At 39.8% G+C, this 15,449-nt stretch overlaps 2 protein-coding genes and 1 long non-coding RNA gene across 8 annotated transcripts; 2 read left to right on the forward strand and 1 right to left on the reverse strand.

The window, feature by feature from the left end:
- Positions 1-84: 84 nt before the first annotated feature.
- Positions 85-1,710, forward strand: LOC114447456 (uncharacterized). Its single transcript, XR_003671843.1, has 5 exons — positions 85-387; positions 656-789; positions 980-1,061; positions 1,148-1,550; positions 1,626-1,710. It is a non-coding gene; the product is annotated as an uncharacterized LOC114447456 (long non-coding RNA).
- Positions 1,711-2,082: 372 nt separating this feature from the next.
- selenou1a (selenoprotein U 1a) lies at positions 2,083-6,407 on the forward strand. Of its 6 annotated transcripts, none has more exons than XM_028423725.1 (7): positions 2,083-2,225; positions 3,660-3,909; positions 4,523-4,708; positions 5,023-5,114; positions 5,196-5,336; positions 5,410-5,574; positions 5,661-6,407. In XM_028423725.1, exons 2-7 carry the CDS (start codon positions 3,714-3,716, stop codon positions 5,754-5,756), a joined length of 876 nt encoding a protein of 291 aa, XP_028279526.1. In that variant the 5' UTR covers positions 2,083-2,225; positions 3,660-3,713; the 3' UTR covers positions 5,757-6,407. The 6 variants fall into 6 exon arrangements, with proteins under 6 accessions (XP_028279526.1, XP_028279531.1, XP_028279525.1 ...); XM_028423724.1 differs by lacking the exon at positions 2,083-2,225 and adding an exon at positions 3,102-3,249; XM_028423726.1 differs by lacking the exon at positions 2,083-2,225 and adding an exon at positions 3,102-3,245.
- Positions 6,371-15,071, reverse strand: sfxn3 (sideroflexin 3). Its single transcript, XM_028423722.1, has 11 exons — positions 14,990-15,071; positions 13,242-13,414; positions 12,939-13,109; positions 11,779-11,877; positions 11,190-11,265; positions 11,021-11,106; positions 10,808-10,935; positions 10,294-10,343; positions 10,045-10,094; positions 9,910-9,957; positions 6,371-9,837 (listed from the first exon to the last, which is right to left on the reverse strand). The coding sequence occupies exons 2-11, from the start codon at positions 13,403-13,405 to the stop codon at positions 9,741-9,743; spliced, it is 969 nt and encodes a 322-aa protein (XP_028279523.1). The 5' UTR covers positions 13,406-13,414; positions 14,990-15,071; the 3' UTR covers positions 6,371-9,740.
- Between the last annotated feature and the right edge of the window lie 378 nt (positions 15,072-15,449).

Consider the following 15,449-nt stretch of genomic DNA (forward strand, 5'->3'; position numbering starts at 1 on the left):
TACAGACACATACCTCCTGCAGGGGTCAGTCTTGCTCTGATGGAGCGCGGTCTCTGGGCCCCTCCGGCTATTTTAGAGGTTCTTCTGAGGGCAAATAATGAAAAAACAATGTAATAAAAACTGATGAAATAAATATGAAACATTTTGGTAACACTGCTGAGGCTGCATTGCTGTTGGATGAGCTGTTCACCCTGCACCATGCTGCACCTGGTACGGAAGATTCAGCTGAACATGAGCCTCGTTTCTCAGTAGCTTTAAAGGATTCCTGTCATGTTTCGTTCACATAAGACAAGCTTTCACAGTGATTGGCCTGTTCTGAGTTTAGAGGGCTTAAGGAGCAGCTTGAAAACATCAGATTTGTCCACATTACCAGTGAGGCACAGTCCGGTGAGTACTGTATTACCCTTTAAAATTTTCTGATAAATGTTAAACTATATTATCTTTCTGACATTATTACTTTTCTTCAAGTAAACAATTGAGCTTAAATCCAATAAAACTATGAATGTGTTGAGTTATAAAGAGTAACCTAATGCTTGATGCTTGTGTTGATAATCTTGATCATCATGCTTGAGTGTGCCTATCGGACAGCTGAGAGCTCAGAGATAAGAGCTGTGAAAATAGACGCACGTTACACCTCTGCACGTTTTCCATGTAGGTGTGTTTTGGACCATGGTGACAGCCTGTTTGTTGCAGAGCTCATCAACTCCCTCACAGACTGGTTCCAGACCAAACCCACATGGGCCAAAATTGAAGTGCTGGAAAACACCGAGCTGAAGACAACTGGAGGCGGTGAGTCAGGAACCTTGCTACACAGTACAAGATTGCATTTTGTTTTGATTAACTGATAAACTGAAATGCATTTTGTACCCAGACAGTGACTTTTTAAGGTGTATCATAAAAGGAGGAACAGCAGAATGAGTAAACACAACATTATTTATTCAGACTATTAGTAACATTTATGTTTTGCTGTCTCTTTTAGTCCATGAGCCAAATCTCTGTGGGAGAAAACTGGTGCTGTGGTCATGGTAGTACGGTGGCCGGGATGATTATTGTGCAGACAGGTATAAAATGACATGTCTGTGTGTGCACGAAGACCTCCTGAAATTTACTTTGTGGCATTTGACTCTCTTGGCCCTTCTCTCACTAGGAGGCTGCCGAGCTGTCCTCTCTGAAGTCCCAGATGCAGGACCTTGAAGTCCCACTCTTTGCTGTGGTGAAAGAAGACCTTGGCAAAGAGCTGGACAGCTTCAAGAAGTACTTTTCTGGGAAGGTCTATGTGGTTCAGCATGTCTGCTTTTGTGAAACCCCAACCCTTGCAGGGCTTTAAGTTAATCAATGAAACATGTCATCTAAGCCATTAAGCTGATTATGTATTACTCTCACAGAGGAATTTCTATGGCCCTCATCAAAGGTGGATGTTTCTCTCCATGTTTCTGCATATTGGTGTGTGGAGGAACCTGTGGCGAGCCAACCGGAAGGGCTTCAGAGGAAACCTCAGGGGTGAAGGGTTTGTCCTGGGAGGACTGTACGCCATTGGGCCTGGAGATCAGGTAAGGGGACAACAGACATGATAAATATTTATGATGGGATGATTTTTTGGGTTGCTGAGGTTTTTTCCCCCTCAGTGTATTCTACTGGAGCACCGTAAGAAGGAATTTGGCGATAAAGTCAATATGCTGGCAGTACTCAGAACAGCCCGCAAAATACGAGAGGACATGGCCAGATAGATGTAAGAAAGGCTTTATTATATTTTTTGGTATTATGTAATAGTGGTTGCATGTGACATGGATTTGGGTGCATTCGCAATGTGACTAAAATGTGCCGCTTTAACTGTTTATTGACTCTTTAACTGTCCGCATGTCTGCTTCTGGTTGTGTTGTGGTGATGTTTTGTGTGTTTTAATCGTTTTAAAACGACTTGTTTCCAAATTCTCCTGAGAAAACAGCTCTGATGCTGCCGCATGGCCTGACATGATGGAAAATAAAGAGTTAAAAGAAGTAAGTGCGTTGCATCTGTTAATATTAACCAAAAGACATCACAGACGTATATTTACCTGCCTCTGAACTGCTGCATGCTCCTCACTTTCTTGTTCAAAACTTCTTCGTCTACCATCTTGCTCCATTAGTTTTCCCTGCGCTCACATTCCTAATTGATTAGTACGCCTGCGCTGAAATCTGTTGACGGTTTGGCCGGAGAGGCGTTGCTTATAGCTTCATTGATTCTTGGTGAGTCTACCACTATTACAAAACAGCTACATTAACTTTAAACCGCAGTGACAGTTTCACAATTTGACAATTTCACAATATGTGCATCTTCATTAGCAAACCTTGGTAACTCTAGGCACAAAATCAAAGACTGATCCTGAGCTATGCTAATAAATGCTAATACAACGACGGCCTCGTCCGACAGTGACTAACCACAGTAACTTTGCATAACATTGACATTTTGCATTTTTCTAATGTATTTATTATGTGGGCTTTCAAAAGGAAATGCTTAACATTTAGCGGAATAATGTTTGTTGCAGTTTTATGTGTTTATATGTACATGTTTAGCATACTATCACTTACACAATAATAATTGTATGGAGGTCATCATCTGAATGAATAGTACGCTGTCGGTCTGTTTTGCCAAGTCATTGTTTGTTTCACACGTACGCTAAATGTCTACAGTCAAAGAAGTATATGTATCAAAATAACAGTTTAATATATCAAATATCCCTGTCAAAAGTGCTATAAAATGTAACAGAACATCATTATCGGTTCAATTTCTAAATGTTGTAGCTACTAGAGGTCATTTTTCACCACTATATTATGTTGTGTAATCCAGTCCAGCAATTTTTATAATGTAGATTTAAAAAAGTAAAAACTTTTGTGTTAAGTAAAACTGTTTACTCTTGTTATTTATTATGAGAATCATCCAAGCATTTTAGTTATATAATCAAACTTGTGACAAGTGAAAGTCTTGCCTATTGTTTACAACTATTATGCAACAGAGTGCTGTTGACAGCTGTTCTTGCTGGGGCTGCTGTGTGATGTATTTGAAGAGTCCACATTCTTCCTGGTGTTGCAGGCGTGGGTGTCTGTCTCTATTGGCTGGTACTGTTACGGTATATTTTTTCAGTCCTGTTGTTGCAGGTTTTATTTTGCATCAGACCTCAGATGCATTTGGACTATTTACTGTTTGAAACAGGATAAGCTAAATCACTGGAGGGAAAACACTTGTTGGCTCTTTGGCAACGAAGACAAGTTAGTATGTGATGTTTTTTCAAAGTTGTTTATGTAGAACTGCTAAATTGTGCAGTTTGTTTATTTAGTTGTTGTGTTAACCACACACAAGAGCTTTGTGTATGAAGATATTATGAAGATAGGATCACACATTTTGTGCTGTAGGGTGCTTTAGGGTGCATGCATTATTTTGACACACCCTGCTGTTTGCTGTGTGAAAAACACATTTTGAAACCATTCATACAGTCAAACCTGACCAACTGGTTTAACAGTATGTGTAATAATACTTTAATTTGGCTAATGCTGACAGAAAATTGCTGTGGAATGTGTCATCATTTTGAAAGCAGTAGACTTAGATTGTTTTGTTTTTTAATGGTCTGGGTGGCGTGGCATGTTGTTACGATGAGCAAATACTTGTTTTTTTATGTCTTCCAGTAAAATCTTGAGGGTGTGTGTAGTCAGAGCATCAGACTTTTTCAACACCCCACCATGCTGGCTCTGTCCAGATGTTCGACAGCTTTGGTGTTGAGACTTTCCCTGCGCTGCTCTACCCTCTCTCTGGGGAGCTCTACCACAAGCAGCCACCGCTCCACCACAGCCATGCCACAGTTTCTAAGAACCCAGAATTCTTTGTTTCACCAAAGTGAAGCCAAAGCCAGTCCTGACCCAAACAAGATCTCTTCAGGCAAGAATCTACATGACTGCATAGAGTTACCAGTTCTTTGACACAATGCAAACTTCAGCTTGTTGTAGAAACAGTGTTTGTAGTGACCTTGTGTTTTGTATGTTCTCAAGGTAGAAACTAGACAAAATAAACCTTTAGGAACAGTGTTTTAAAAAAAGATATCACAAGACCATGGGCTGCGAGTCGCTGTGATTATCTTCTGACATTTTCTAGACCTCACAGATATTTTAGAAACACTCCTGAGATTATCTGAATAGTGCAATATTTTCTAAGACCAAATCACAGGGTATCTGTAGCACAGTGACTATTCACATCAAAGCAGTCAAAATTAATGTAGGTAAGTTTGTATTTGAGGTATTTAACCTCATGATGGAGGTTCAGATTAGAGTAAGATTTACTGCCAGCACCCTTTTCAAACAGAGCACTATCAGGCATGTTGGGTCTTGTTGGACTCCTGGGAGAAATCCGTTCTTTCTGCACATCTAACGGCTCACTTGTTAAGCCAGAGTAAATAATGTTTTGTTTACTTTTAGTTATGTGGTGGCTGTAACAAATTTCTCTTCTTCCATGTGTTTTTTTTGTTTGTTTGTTTGTTTGTTTTTTTTGCCTGCAGTGTTGTCCTCTGCGTCCGGGCTGGAGGGGGAGCTGTTTGGGATGGGGATGTGGTCATTGGGTCTGGGTGCAGTCGGAGCTGCCCTAGCTGGGATCTTCCTGGCCAACACAGATCTGTGTCTCACTAAAGCTGCCAGTGCATCACTGGAATACCTTGAAGATGCTGACCTGCGCTCCACCACAGACAGTAAGTACTGTAATATCTAGTAATTATGGCACCCAACAATGAGTACTGATTCAACCCATTTGGAGGTAGTTTAATGTTACATCAGCACTGAGTTGTGCATGCAGTGAAAGTGTTTTTTTTGCAGCAAAAGCAGCTTTTACAGATTACAGATCACCACAAAGTACTGAAGGTCGACTTCCTGTGTTGTTGTTAATAAGCATATTGAGTGTGAACATGAACATGAATTTCTTTTCCACTCTGAGCCTGTCATATAATCACTGTGACTTTTTTTATCATGTTACAGACTAGTAAAAAGCTTCTTGTTTTGTCTCCAGATGACAAGGTCATCAAAGCAAAGAGCCTGTGGGAGAAGAGCGGGGCCGTGGTCATGGCTGTACGGCGACCTGGATGATTTCTGTGCAGAGAGGTGATATCAATAGGCCCTGGATATGGCGGGAAGTAAGATTTTACCCTGGTATATTTTATCTTGGTATAATTTTATTTGTAGGAGGCCTCTGAGCTGTCCTCTCTGAAGCCCCAGCTAGAAGAGTTAGGGGTCCCTCTGGTTGCTGTGGTGAAAGAGAATGTCGGCACAGAGATCCAGGACTTCAGGCCGCACTTTGCTGGGGACATCTACATAGACGAAGAGGTTAGCAGGTCAGCATTATTGCAGTGAATGCAGTTTATTTCAGACTGACTAAAAGAAATGTTTATGTTTGCAGAAACATTTCTATGGCCCACTGCAGAGGAAGATGGGAGGCCTAGGGTTCTTTCGCCTCGGTGTGTGGCAGAACTTCATGCGAGCCTGGAGGTCTGGTTACAAGGGCAACGTGAACGGAGAGGGCTTCATCCTGGGAGGGGTGTTTGTCATCGGATCAGGAGACCAGGTAGCCTGGCAAACATCTGAGCTGCAGCAATAAGATTTTGGCTGAGGGGTTGTCTGTGTTTTAAACCACCGTGTTGTGTTTTGCAGGGCATTCTCCTAGAACACCGTGAGAAGGAGTTTGGGGACAAGGTGAACACGGCAGAGGTTCTAGAGGCTGTTAAAAAAGTCGTACCAGCGAAATAATTCTTTAAAGCATTCAGCAAAGCAGTATGGTATTAGATTAGAAATAAAAAAAAGAAATGAGCAGTTTTAACTTGACACATTCAGTATCAGTTTATTCATCACTTGATATTACACTGGCTTTTGCATGTTAATTTTCTGTTGAAACTGAACTGTGAAGCAAGGACAGAACTAATGTAATGCATTTCTTTTACCTCTGATGATACTGAGAATTTAGACTTTTGACACGGGTATTAAAAAATAAGGGACTTAATGGTAGCATTTTTATTCAGGTACATCCACCACTTAATCTGGATTCACTTGATGTTTAAAATCACATATAATAATAATTACAAATAAGTCTGGTACTGGTACATTTTTCCATTTGCTTCTCCTGTTCATGTACCTAAATAATCCCCTAACATGACAAACAAAGAGTGTGGGAACTTCGGGTGTATGTAATAATGACAACTTGACTCTAAACTCAACACTGAGAGGAGCAGGTTTGATGAACAAACACACACACATAGATCCAGCTTTTGTTGTCATGTTGAGGAGTGTTTGTGGTACTTGAAGCAGGTGCTGCTAAAAGGTTGTGTGTGTGAGAGAGAGACATGCCTGTACCTGCATGTGTGTATAACTGCAAATTAATAAATAAAGATCTTGTTGCACATATCTTGGCCTCGACTCATGTTTTTATTTAATCTGCACAATAGTGCCAAAGTTTCTCATGGTAGAAAATGTACATTTTTGTTCTGAAAGGTGTTCTGAAACACTACATTAGTCACTCCATCTTGCTGGAGTTAAAGTTGCATGCATGACAGGCAGATTATCACTTCTTTAAAACCAGTTTGCTTTCAAAATTAGATCTAAAAGTGACTTTTGAAATAAGTCTTCCCATATAATGGCAGGCCAAAAGGGGAAGTGGGTAAGCCCCGTAATTTATTTAACAGTACTGTATAATTTGAAATGTCACACGCAGCTCAGTCCTAAATATTTTACTACAGAAAAATGTGTATATTTATGTTGATTTTATTATATGGATAATAAATGGAGGATAGAATTAAACATTATGGTTACACATTTTATTCTATTGCTCTGGATAAAATACATATCACATCAAAGAAATACATTTCAAAACAATACAAAACAGGGTGAAAACACTGCATCAATACTGACAGGGCTACACATAGATTCAGCTGAATGTATATGAAATAACCAAAACATTCATGGAGTGTAACGGCAACATAGATTGTCTTTACATTTGTGCCTTCAGTATGTAAAGATGTGACTTCATTGTATGCTCATAAGTTGTGTGTTTATTATTACATTTTATTGAGATGTCAATAAAAATCCATCACAACAATGTGACTGCAATGTGTGTGTTGGATCTTTTTTTTATATGTCTTTATAATGATGCTTTAGGTCTTTCTGGATATTTTGGTGAGTAGTTGAGTGTTGAGGACCACTTCTAAAAAAAACATGAGAACTGTCTGGCAAAATGCTAAAGCTGAAACAAAAAGCTACACACTTCCTCTTCTTTATATCATACCCGATTGATCTTTGGCTAGATCTATAACCACAACATATTTACACTAGTAAACAGTCACCATATGAGATGCCAGTTTACAAGTGTTTTTGAATGCTAACCCAAACTTTTCAGTTTTGTTCATGACAATCTGCAACTCCTACAGCAGCACAGCAAAGGTTAAAATGCAGAGCACCCCATACACAACACAATGACATGCATGCAAAGCAGAGGGGGAAAATGGCTTCACTAACCACTGCAAGCACTTTGAACAATGGAAAAACAGTGGCGATGCTAACTCTCAAACACCGTCCTGCAGTGCATGAAATCATGTGTCAGGAAATTAAAGGACAAGTGCGTAGGACATAGTGGCATCAAGTGGAGAGAGTGACCATGAGGCAGCATCAAACTTTCCAAGCATGTAGTAGAACCTACAGGGTGGACATTTCCACACACACAAACACAATTTGTTATGGTAAATATGAAGAGCTCGAAGTCGACAACAGCAGTTACAGTTGATGATCCATTAACAATACTTGTGGATACTTTATTTATATTCTGCTATCAGAGCCACCCAAATCCTACACACAAGTCCTCAATATTCATAGTGAAGTATGAATGAACAATAACCAGAAAACAAGCAGCTGAAACAATATGAGATGTTACAAACAAAAGACATATACATTCTGAAGGAGTTCAGGTGCCGATATTTTCAAAATTTTAGTGGTTTAACACAATCGTTGAGTCTTTTTGTCTCTGCATTCGTGGAAATATTTAATAGTTGTGCAGTATTACAGTCCCTTGTCTCCGACAGTTGGTTTACCATCAATGAATAATTGTGCAGCTATACATTTAAGAAACAAGTAACTTGATGGAGATAAGTGTGAACATGCCCTATACAATCTCACTGTGGGGTATATTTATTTTAACCATCACACACACAACACATCACTTCACACAAACACTAAATCATCGTTGGTAATTTGTGACTGTGTTCTCTGTAGCAAGATAAGTCCGACTACAGGAACATTTCTCTGATCTGAGAACTTACTAGCCCTGAAGCAAGAGGAGCACTTACTCATTTGCAATAACTTACACTCCTGTAACAAAAGCAGCTGACATTGTATTCAAGTGCATATGTGGGGCCATCTGGTGGATCCACGGACAGAGGCATCACTTAAAATCTCTACAGCCCCTCATGCATGTGCTTTATATATATTATACATCATATACATATAAATATGTCCAAGAAAAAAATATAGATATTTGCACGTCACTTGGATAAACTCTCACATATCACTATCTAACCATACTGGACAATTTGTCCACTCAAACAAAGCAACAACAGCACAATTGTCCACCGCTCTGACATACAAATAAATGTCATGTACTACTTTCATTTGGTGCAACAGGACATTGGTAGCTCCAGCATAATTTTGCAGATGGCTAGCTTACTTTTAACAAATACAAACCTTGTGTCTCCAACTTTAAAAGAACTGATATACACAAGCCTTGTGTTGCTCTGACGTTAAAACCACTAACATTCTATATGCAAAGCATTTCGTGGTCAAACCTGGAAGGAGTTTAAGATCAGATGTTTCTTTCTCTTTGTAACAACACTTGCAGACCACACAACCACTAAAGTATCACAACCACAACTGACAAATTCCTAGTACATCATATGTTTGTTGATACACCTCACACTGATGTACCTATGGCTCTACTAAATTCCTACATACATCTTCTCTGCCACATGTACTTAGCACCTCGATAGCTGGTCTAAGAATACAAAGGAGCATAAGTACACTTAAAGGAGAGTTGAAAGAGTAAGAAGCTGCTCTGCTTATCAACAGACAGACTACAAGAAAACAGGAACTTATTTATCAAGAGCTAGTTAAAACTGTTTTTACCCTGTTGTAACTACACGGTCAGAGAGAAAATGTCACCAAGAACAGGAAAGAGCGGGGGACACAAGGCAGGTAACTGCTAGCATATTACATTCAGAAGCAATTGCACGTAACTAACAAGCAAAGTGTTTAAAAATGGAATTGCAAGTAATTTTTCAGGACATGAACCTGAACATAACACAAAATACTGGTTAGACGTAAATCACTAACTTTCATTAACTACCACACATTACGCAGTTTTGACAGGTGGAAGACAGAAAACATGTTGCAACACAATAAAAAAAAAATAAATCAGGAGAGACCTATGTACAGACAGAACTTCCAGGAACCTTCACAAACTGCGTCCCAACAGTCAACCCTCCTACATAGTCAACGCCATTCGTTCGACCCAGAGCACCTCTAATGCAATCAAATAAAAAAACCAATGCATCTCTATCTATAATAAAATAAATGCATAAACATATTTTGCTTTGCCCTCCCACTTGTGCCCACAGGAGTGTGTGTGTGTGTGTGTGTGTGTGTGTGTGTGTGTGTGTGTGTGTGTGTCAGCCTGTTCTGTACGTATGGCTGCTCCTACAGGCCCTTGTTGAAGTAGACAGTGGTGGTGTTAGGACTGGTCTCTCGTATCCTCTCTTGCAGATCTGCCTCCAGGCCACTCACACTCATAGAGCTACAAAAAGATGGTGGACCGTGAGTAACAGGTGGAAACACCTCATGACTGAGATGAAAGTGACGGTTATACCTTTTCTGAGGGAACAAGGCGCAGCAAAGAGGAGTAGCAAACACCAGGCTGAAACCACGACATACAGAAGATTGTTTAGGTTGTTATCAAAATGCTTTGATACTAAAAAAAGGAAAAACATTAAACTCTACTTACCACAAACCGACAAGCCCCACCTGCACTGGAGCATTTAGAATTGGAAACCGCTGCAGGTACAAAACATAACATTTAAATTTAGATAAGGCAGAACTACAGCAAAATAATAAAAAGCCAAAGAGGAATTTTGTTGTGTTTTTTTGTTGTGATGCATGTGGAACATGTGACATGTTTAATGTGGCACTCTTTGCCCTCACAAAACCATCCATTAAATCCACTGACTGGAAAGACTGAATGCCGTCCACTTACTTTCATGAAAGCTCTCTTCTCCAGAGCGTTCATTATAACAGGAGGGATGGCTGTAAAAAAAAAAAAAAAATAACATACGTGAGGTTTGCATGAGCAAAGAGAAAAAAACGTTCACACTTCAGAGGATTTTGTTTATCTATCACACGATCACAACTGCTTAAATGCGTGTACGTGTCAGTTAAACTTCTGTTCTTCCATCTGAACGGAAACTGAAAGGTGGGTCATGATGTTGTTTGCGGTTAACAATGAACAAAATGACAAACATCACATTTTGCTTTGTCATCACTAAGCTATAATATCTCGACTCAGCACTTGCTGGCCTCAATCTGTAAATGTTTTTTTTTTTTTTTAAAGAACGGACTCCTTAAACCACGAGCCTCCAAAAACTGTGAGTGACCCAAATAAAAATATTTCACTTGACAGTAAAACAATAAGGTTAAATTGGTTAAAAAATCTGATCATTTATTACTATGAAGACTACAGCTCTCTAACAAACCAAACAGGTTGCCATTACCCATTGCAGGCACTGCCATGCCGATCCTCGACACCACCACCTGCACGATGGCCTGCTTGGCAGCACTGGCAGACTCTCCCAACCTGTTTCCATTCTCATCCATCACAGGTATACCATATTTCAACTCTCTGTTAGGAGGATAAACAGAAGTCATTTAGAGCTCCTGAGTGAACAAGGTGAGCGGATCAACGATCAATATTTGAGTGCCCTCACCTCTGTCTCATGAAGGGAATGTTAATACAGTTAGCAGCAGCAACAGCAGCGAAAGGGACAAAGCGACTGACAATTGGAGGGAGACGCTGTGAAAATGGAAAATGGTTAAAAATGATTGATGTTGCCCAATTTATTTTATGTCATTATTTACATGAATCAGAGGCATTACCGTAGCTAGAGACTTGAGTCCCAGGGCAGTGACTACGGCTCCAGTAGTGGCACTAACATAAGCCGCACCGAGCTGACTGCAAGGAAAGAAATTAATTTGACACATATTGCACATTAGGCGCCCACTTCCTTCCTTTCAGCATTTTCACTCCTGCTAGAATGCTGACATTTGAGCCAAGCAACTTTTAGATAAACTAATGATAAACATTTCAAAGATGAGTTGCACCAGTCAAAAGGGGAACTAATTACTGTATGAACATTATAACAAGAACATTCTTACTAATGTTTACACAGCTATTATAAAATACATGCATAACCATGAATATGCATTTATGCTGTTCTTCTTAAATGCATGCATTTGATGCATTTCTGCAGCATCCAGAGGATGACAATGATGTGTGTGTGGCTGTATGCTGACCTGACATCAACCAGCAGCATATAGTCAGCAGTGTGACATGAGGCTGAACATGCTTAACAGTGGAGCATAATACCGCTGCAAGGGACGGGACAGCAGCTCCCACAGCCTCCTTACAGACATTAGCTTAGGAGGACAGGAATGATCTAAAGTGGAAGAGAGAAGTCCTCCCTACTTCACGGTGATGGGTGCGTCTCCGCTGCGATTGGTGTAGTTGACGACAGCATTGAAAGACTGGTTAACCCACTGCCAGAACACCACAGCTGGAGTAGTCCTGTGAAAATGAGGGAAGAGCGACAGTGTGACTGAGGATGTGATGCCTCACACCATTTTCCTCACAAGTATGATGATAACCTAAAAACAGACAGTAGGGGAGGTTTCACCAAGTATTTTCATGTGTGAACACCGTTTACATGATCATTATTTATTTCACACTAGCCCTGCCTGCAACCACAAATTATTTACATAAACAACTGATCCAGCAGTTGAATTTTGTTTATGTGTTATAAGGATGAAAACACGTAAATGACTCTATTGGGTCAAGTTAAAAAAAAACAATCACCTAATTTGTTTATTAATTTCATCCAAAAATTATGGGCACAGCACTTAACAAACTCTACTCACACACCCTCAGTCCTTGTTTTTGTTATGGCTACACAGTAAACAGAGAAACATATCAAGCATTTTAAACCTCATGCCAAATGTCTGTGATGTGGTGTTTTATTCACCAAGGACAGACAAACTTTAAAGGCTGTCTCTGTGTTTGTTCACGTCATACTATCAAAACCCACTTTGTAAAGAATTAGAAATTTCAGGCTTTAGTGCCCTCAAGTGGTAAAATACAAAAACAACACTGTCACAGATCACTAGGCAATGTTACATTTAATATTAGGGAGAAAACATACAGTACAAACTGAAGTAAAGCACTTTTTTAGTCACATATAATTTAAATCTCTTAATATTTTTGTGCTTATGCATTATGAATTAATGGCCACCTAACCTTTCTCAATCTAAAACAATTATGTCTATTCTAAAAACTTTAATTTATATACTTCTTCTGTTGCATATTTGTTATTTTATTTTAAATGATTTCTGATAAATTTTAGTTTTATTCGTTTTATTAATTGATGTGTTATTTCAGCACAACCCGCAGGTTGCAGCCTGGTAAGTAGCAGTGATTTTTTTTCATTCTTTAAGAGGATTTTCCCTCTGCGCCAGGATTAAAATTTCGATTTTCATGCATTGATGTATTAAAACTGACTCAACAGTCACATGGGAGCTGTTTCAGGTTCATTCATTCGATTGCCTGATTATATGCTGAATGGTTTGCTGTACCTGTAGAAGGTGAGCATGCAGCCTGTGATGGACATGTTCATTGGCACCTGAGCAGACATCCGTCCAATCACAAACATCTTCTCCCCGGTGTCAGGGTGGAACGCAGAATCGTAGATGTACTTGGCTCTCCAGAGCTCATCTTCTGTCAGGCCAGGCTTCACAACCCCAGCCCTGAAAGACAACGTCACATTTCAGATTTGTTCTTGTTTTCTAACTTCAATGTAAAACACACTTATCTACAAAAAAAATAAAAATGCTAACTTTACCCATGTCTCACTCCCTCCATTCTTTCTGACACTTTACCTGTAGTCCTCCACAATCAATCTGGCCTCCTCCAGAGTCTCAGAGGACAGCAGGACAGTCCTGGGATCTGTGACCATGAAAAAGTGCTTGGCACGCCCCATGAAGGTACCCTGGTCCCATCTTGGCTCCTTGATGTTTATGTTTAAGGCCAGCTCTCCAGACATCTTGGCTTTCTATGGTCAGTAACAAAACATCTACTTAGGACTGATGAGGAATAAAAACTGCATTTGCAAATATACAATTTTGAGAGAACAGACAGGCTGTGTCAAACATTATGTCAGATACAAACAAATCTGTATGATTGTTTTCATGCTTGATGTTTAAATGCTGCCTTTTCATATGAAAATAAAACACTGTATTTAATGAAACAACAGAAAAATAAGAGAATACATAGCACCAGATGGACACCAGATGTTCTCAGCCATACAGGTGAAATTATTATAATTAACAACCTTGACTGTACAGCTGAGCTGCCACCTCTGCTCTGTTTAAAAGCTCTACAGACCCTACTGCACACAAAGAAGCACAACTACACACTGCAGTAGAACACAGACTATGTGACCAGGTTTACTGCTGCACGCTGCAACCCTCACTTTTGTGTTCTCTTATATAAATGATACAGTCTAATACTGATAGCATGTTCTGTTTGTTGTTCCTGCTGTATCAAATTTTAAAACTGCTCTTTTGCAAAGTGAAGGCAGGTAGCAGAAAGGGGCTGGTCTTCAAAGCCTGTTGTATCAGTTGTCACTGTGAGCACAAGATAAAGAAAAACCAGACTCACATTGACATGTAGGTCAATATTTGTGTTTTATCAGTTACACATGACAACGGTTTAAGGCTAAAAGAAGTTTCTAGTATGTCTGCTTCAGTCTTGCGATTGGGGTGCATAAGGACTCACAGGGGGAGAAACTTTTGGTCACTTTCACTGTGAAACATCAGTTCTATGTTTTGCAGTAGAACAGAGTGTTCACAAAAACATTACAAGAATTAAAGTGTATATACCTGTTTGACAGTGAATCTAATGCTTGCCCATACCAAGGCCATAAATAAATAACCTTCTGTACAAGCAAGCATACATCTCAGCAACTTGCTCTACTAACAAGGCTATAGCCACGCCTAGTAAGTATCTACAGAGTAACCTATTAACAGCATAAGAAAAATACCAACAGGACGTAACATGGCGAGATATTACTGATATGACACGATAGCTGGCTGCTGTTTAGCTGCTTTGAAAGGCACTCTGAATACTCGAAATTTAAAATTAACTAAATCCACCGACGATGATGAAACATTTACTGACAAGTCAAGAAAATAGCGTGACAGACTGATTGAGGGATTGGGGGTGGGGGGCAGCAAGTCACGACATGCTGCCGGGTTCCTATGTTCTATACGTTTGGTCCCTGTCAACAAGCCGGCTAATGTAGCCCACAAGCTAGTCAAACTCAAAGTATAATAACCCGAACTTACCATGAAATACATAAATAGTCACATGAGATATTAAAACATCATTTAATTCCTACAACGTTGCATTAACATGATAGTACACGAGCTATTTAAGCCACCAAAACAAACCGCTCGGTCACCTAGCGTCAGCCAGTCAGCTAACCAGGTAGTTTACAAGCTAACAGCTATGCTAACACTTTAGTTAGCGTTGACATCCCACAAATCGAGCCACAGAAAACGTAAACTTAGTCCGACTGTGACTTAAATTAATTACAAAATCAGTTCAGTCAACACCAACAACGTACCTGCTCTAGTTCCGTTCTTGTTGGAAAAAATATGACCTTTCAATATCACAGCACCACCGGGTGGACCTTAGCTGCCTTCATGTACACTTGGAAACGTCGTACAACTCCATTGCATTTGACTTCAATGTAACGATGTAACTTGTATCTGTGATGTAAAGTGAGAATCGGTTTATTTTATTTTGGTTGTCTGTATGTGTTGAAACATACTGTACACAAATAAATAAATCATACACGGTTAAAATCAGTCGCAAGAATATAGTGTGCTGGAAGACGGAGCATTTGAATTGGGCCATGAAAGCCGCATCGTGCAATGAGTGAAACGCTGGAGGCGGTGTTTGTCGGGTGGGACCGGAATCGCTAGAAATCCCTGGGCGTGAGAGGGAGGCAGCACATGATTGGCTTAAAAAACAGCTCACAGATGTTAGGAATGTGAACCTTACCAAAACTTGGTAAAGACTTC

The sequence above is a fragment of the Parambassis ranga genome, chromosome 15, assembly GCF_900634625.1.
Source record: "Parambassis ranga chromosome 15, fParRan2.1, whole genome shotgun sequence".
In the NCBI taxonomy this organism is placed as follows: Eukaryota; Metazoa; Chordata; class Actinopteri; family Ambassidae; genus Parambassis; species Parambassis ranga.

Coding starts and splice junctions, on each gene's coding strand:
- sfxn3 (XM_028423722.1), bottom strand. CDS start 13,405: ATGTCTGGAGAGCTGGCCTTAAACATAAACATCAAGGAGCCAAGATGG. Junction 11,266..11,778: donor GACGCACCCATCACCGTGAA/GTAGGGAGGACT, acceptor CTTTCCTTGCAG/TCAGCTCGGTGCGGCTTATG. Junction 10,936..11,020: donor ATTCCCTTCATGAGACAGAG/GTGAGGGCACTC, acceptor TCCTCCTAACAG/AGAGTTGAAATATGGTATAC.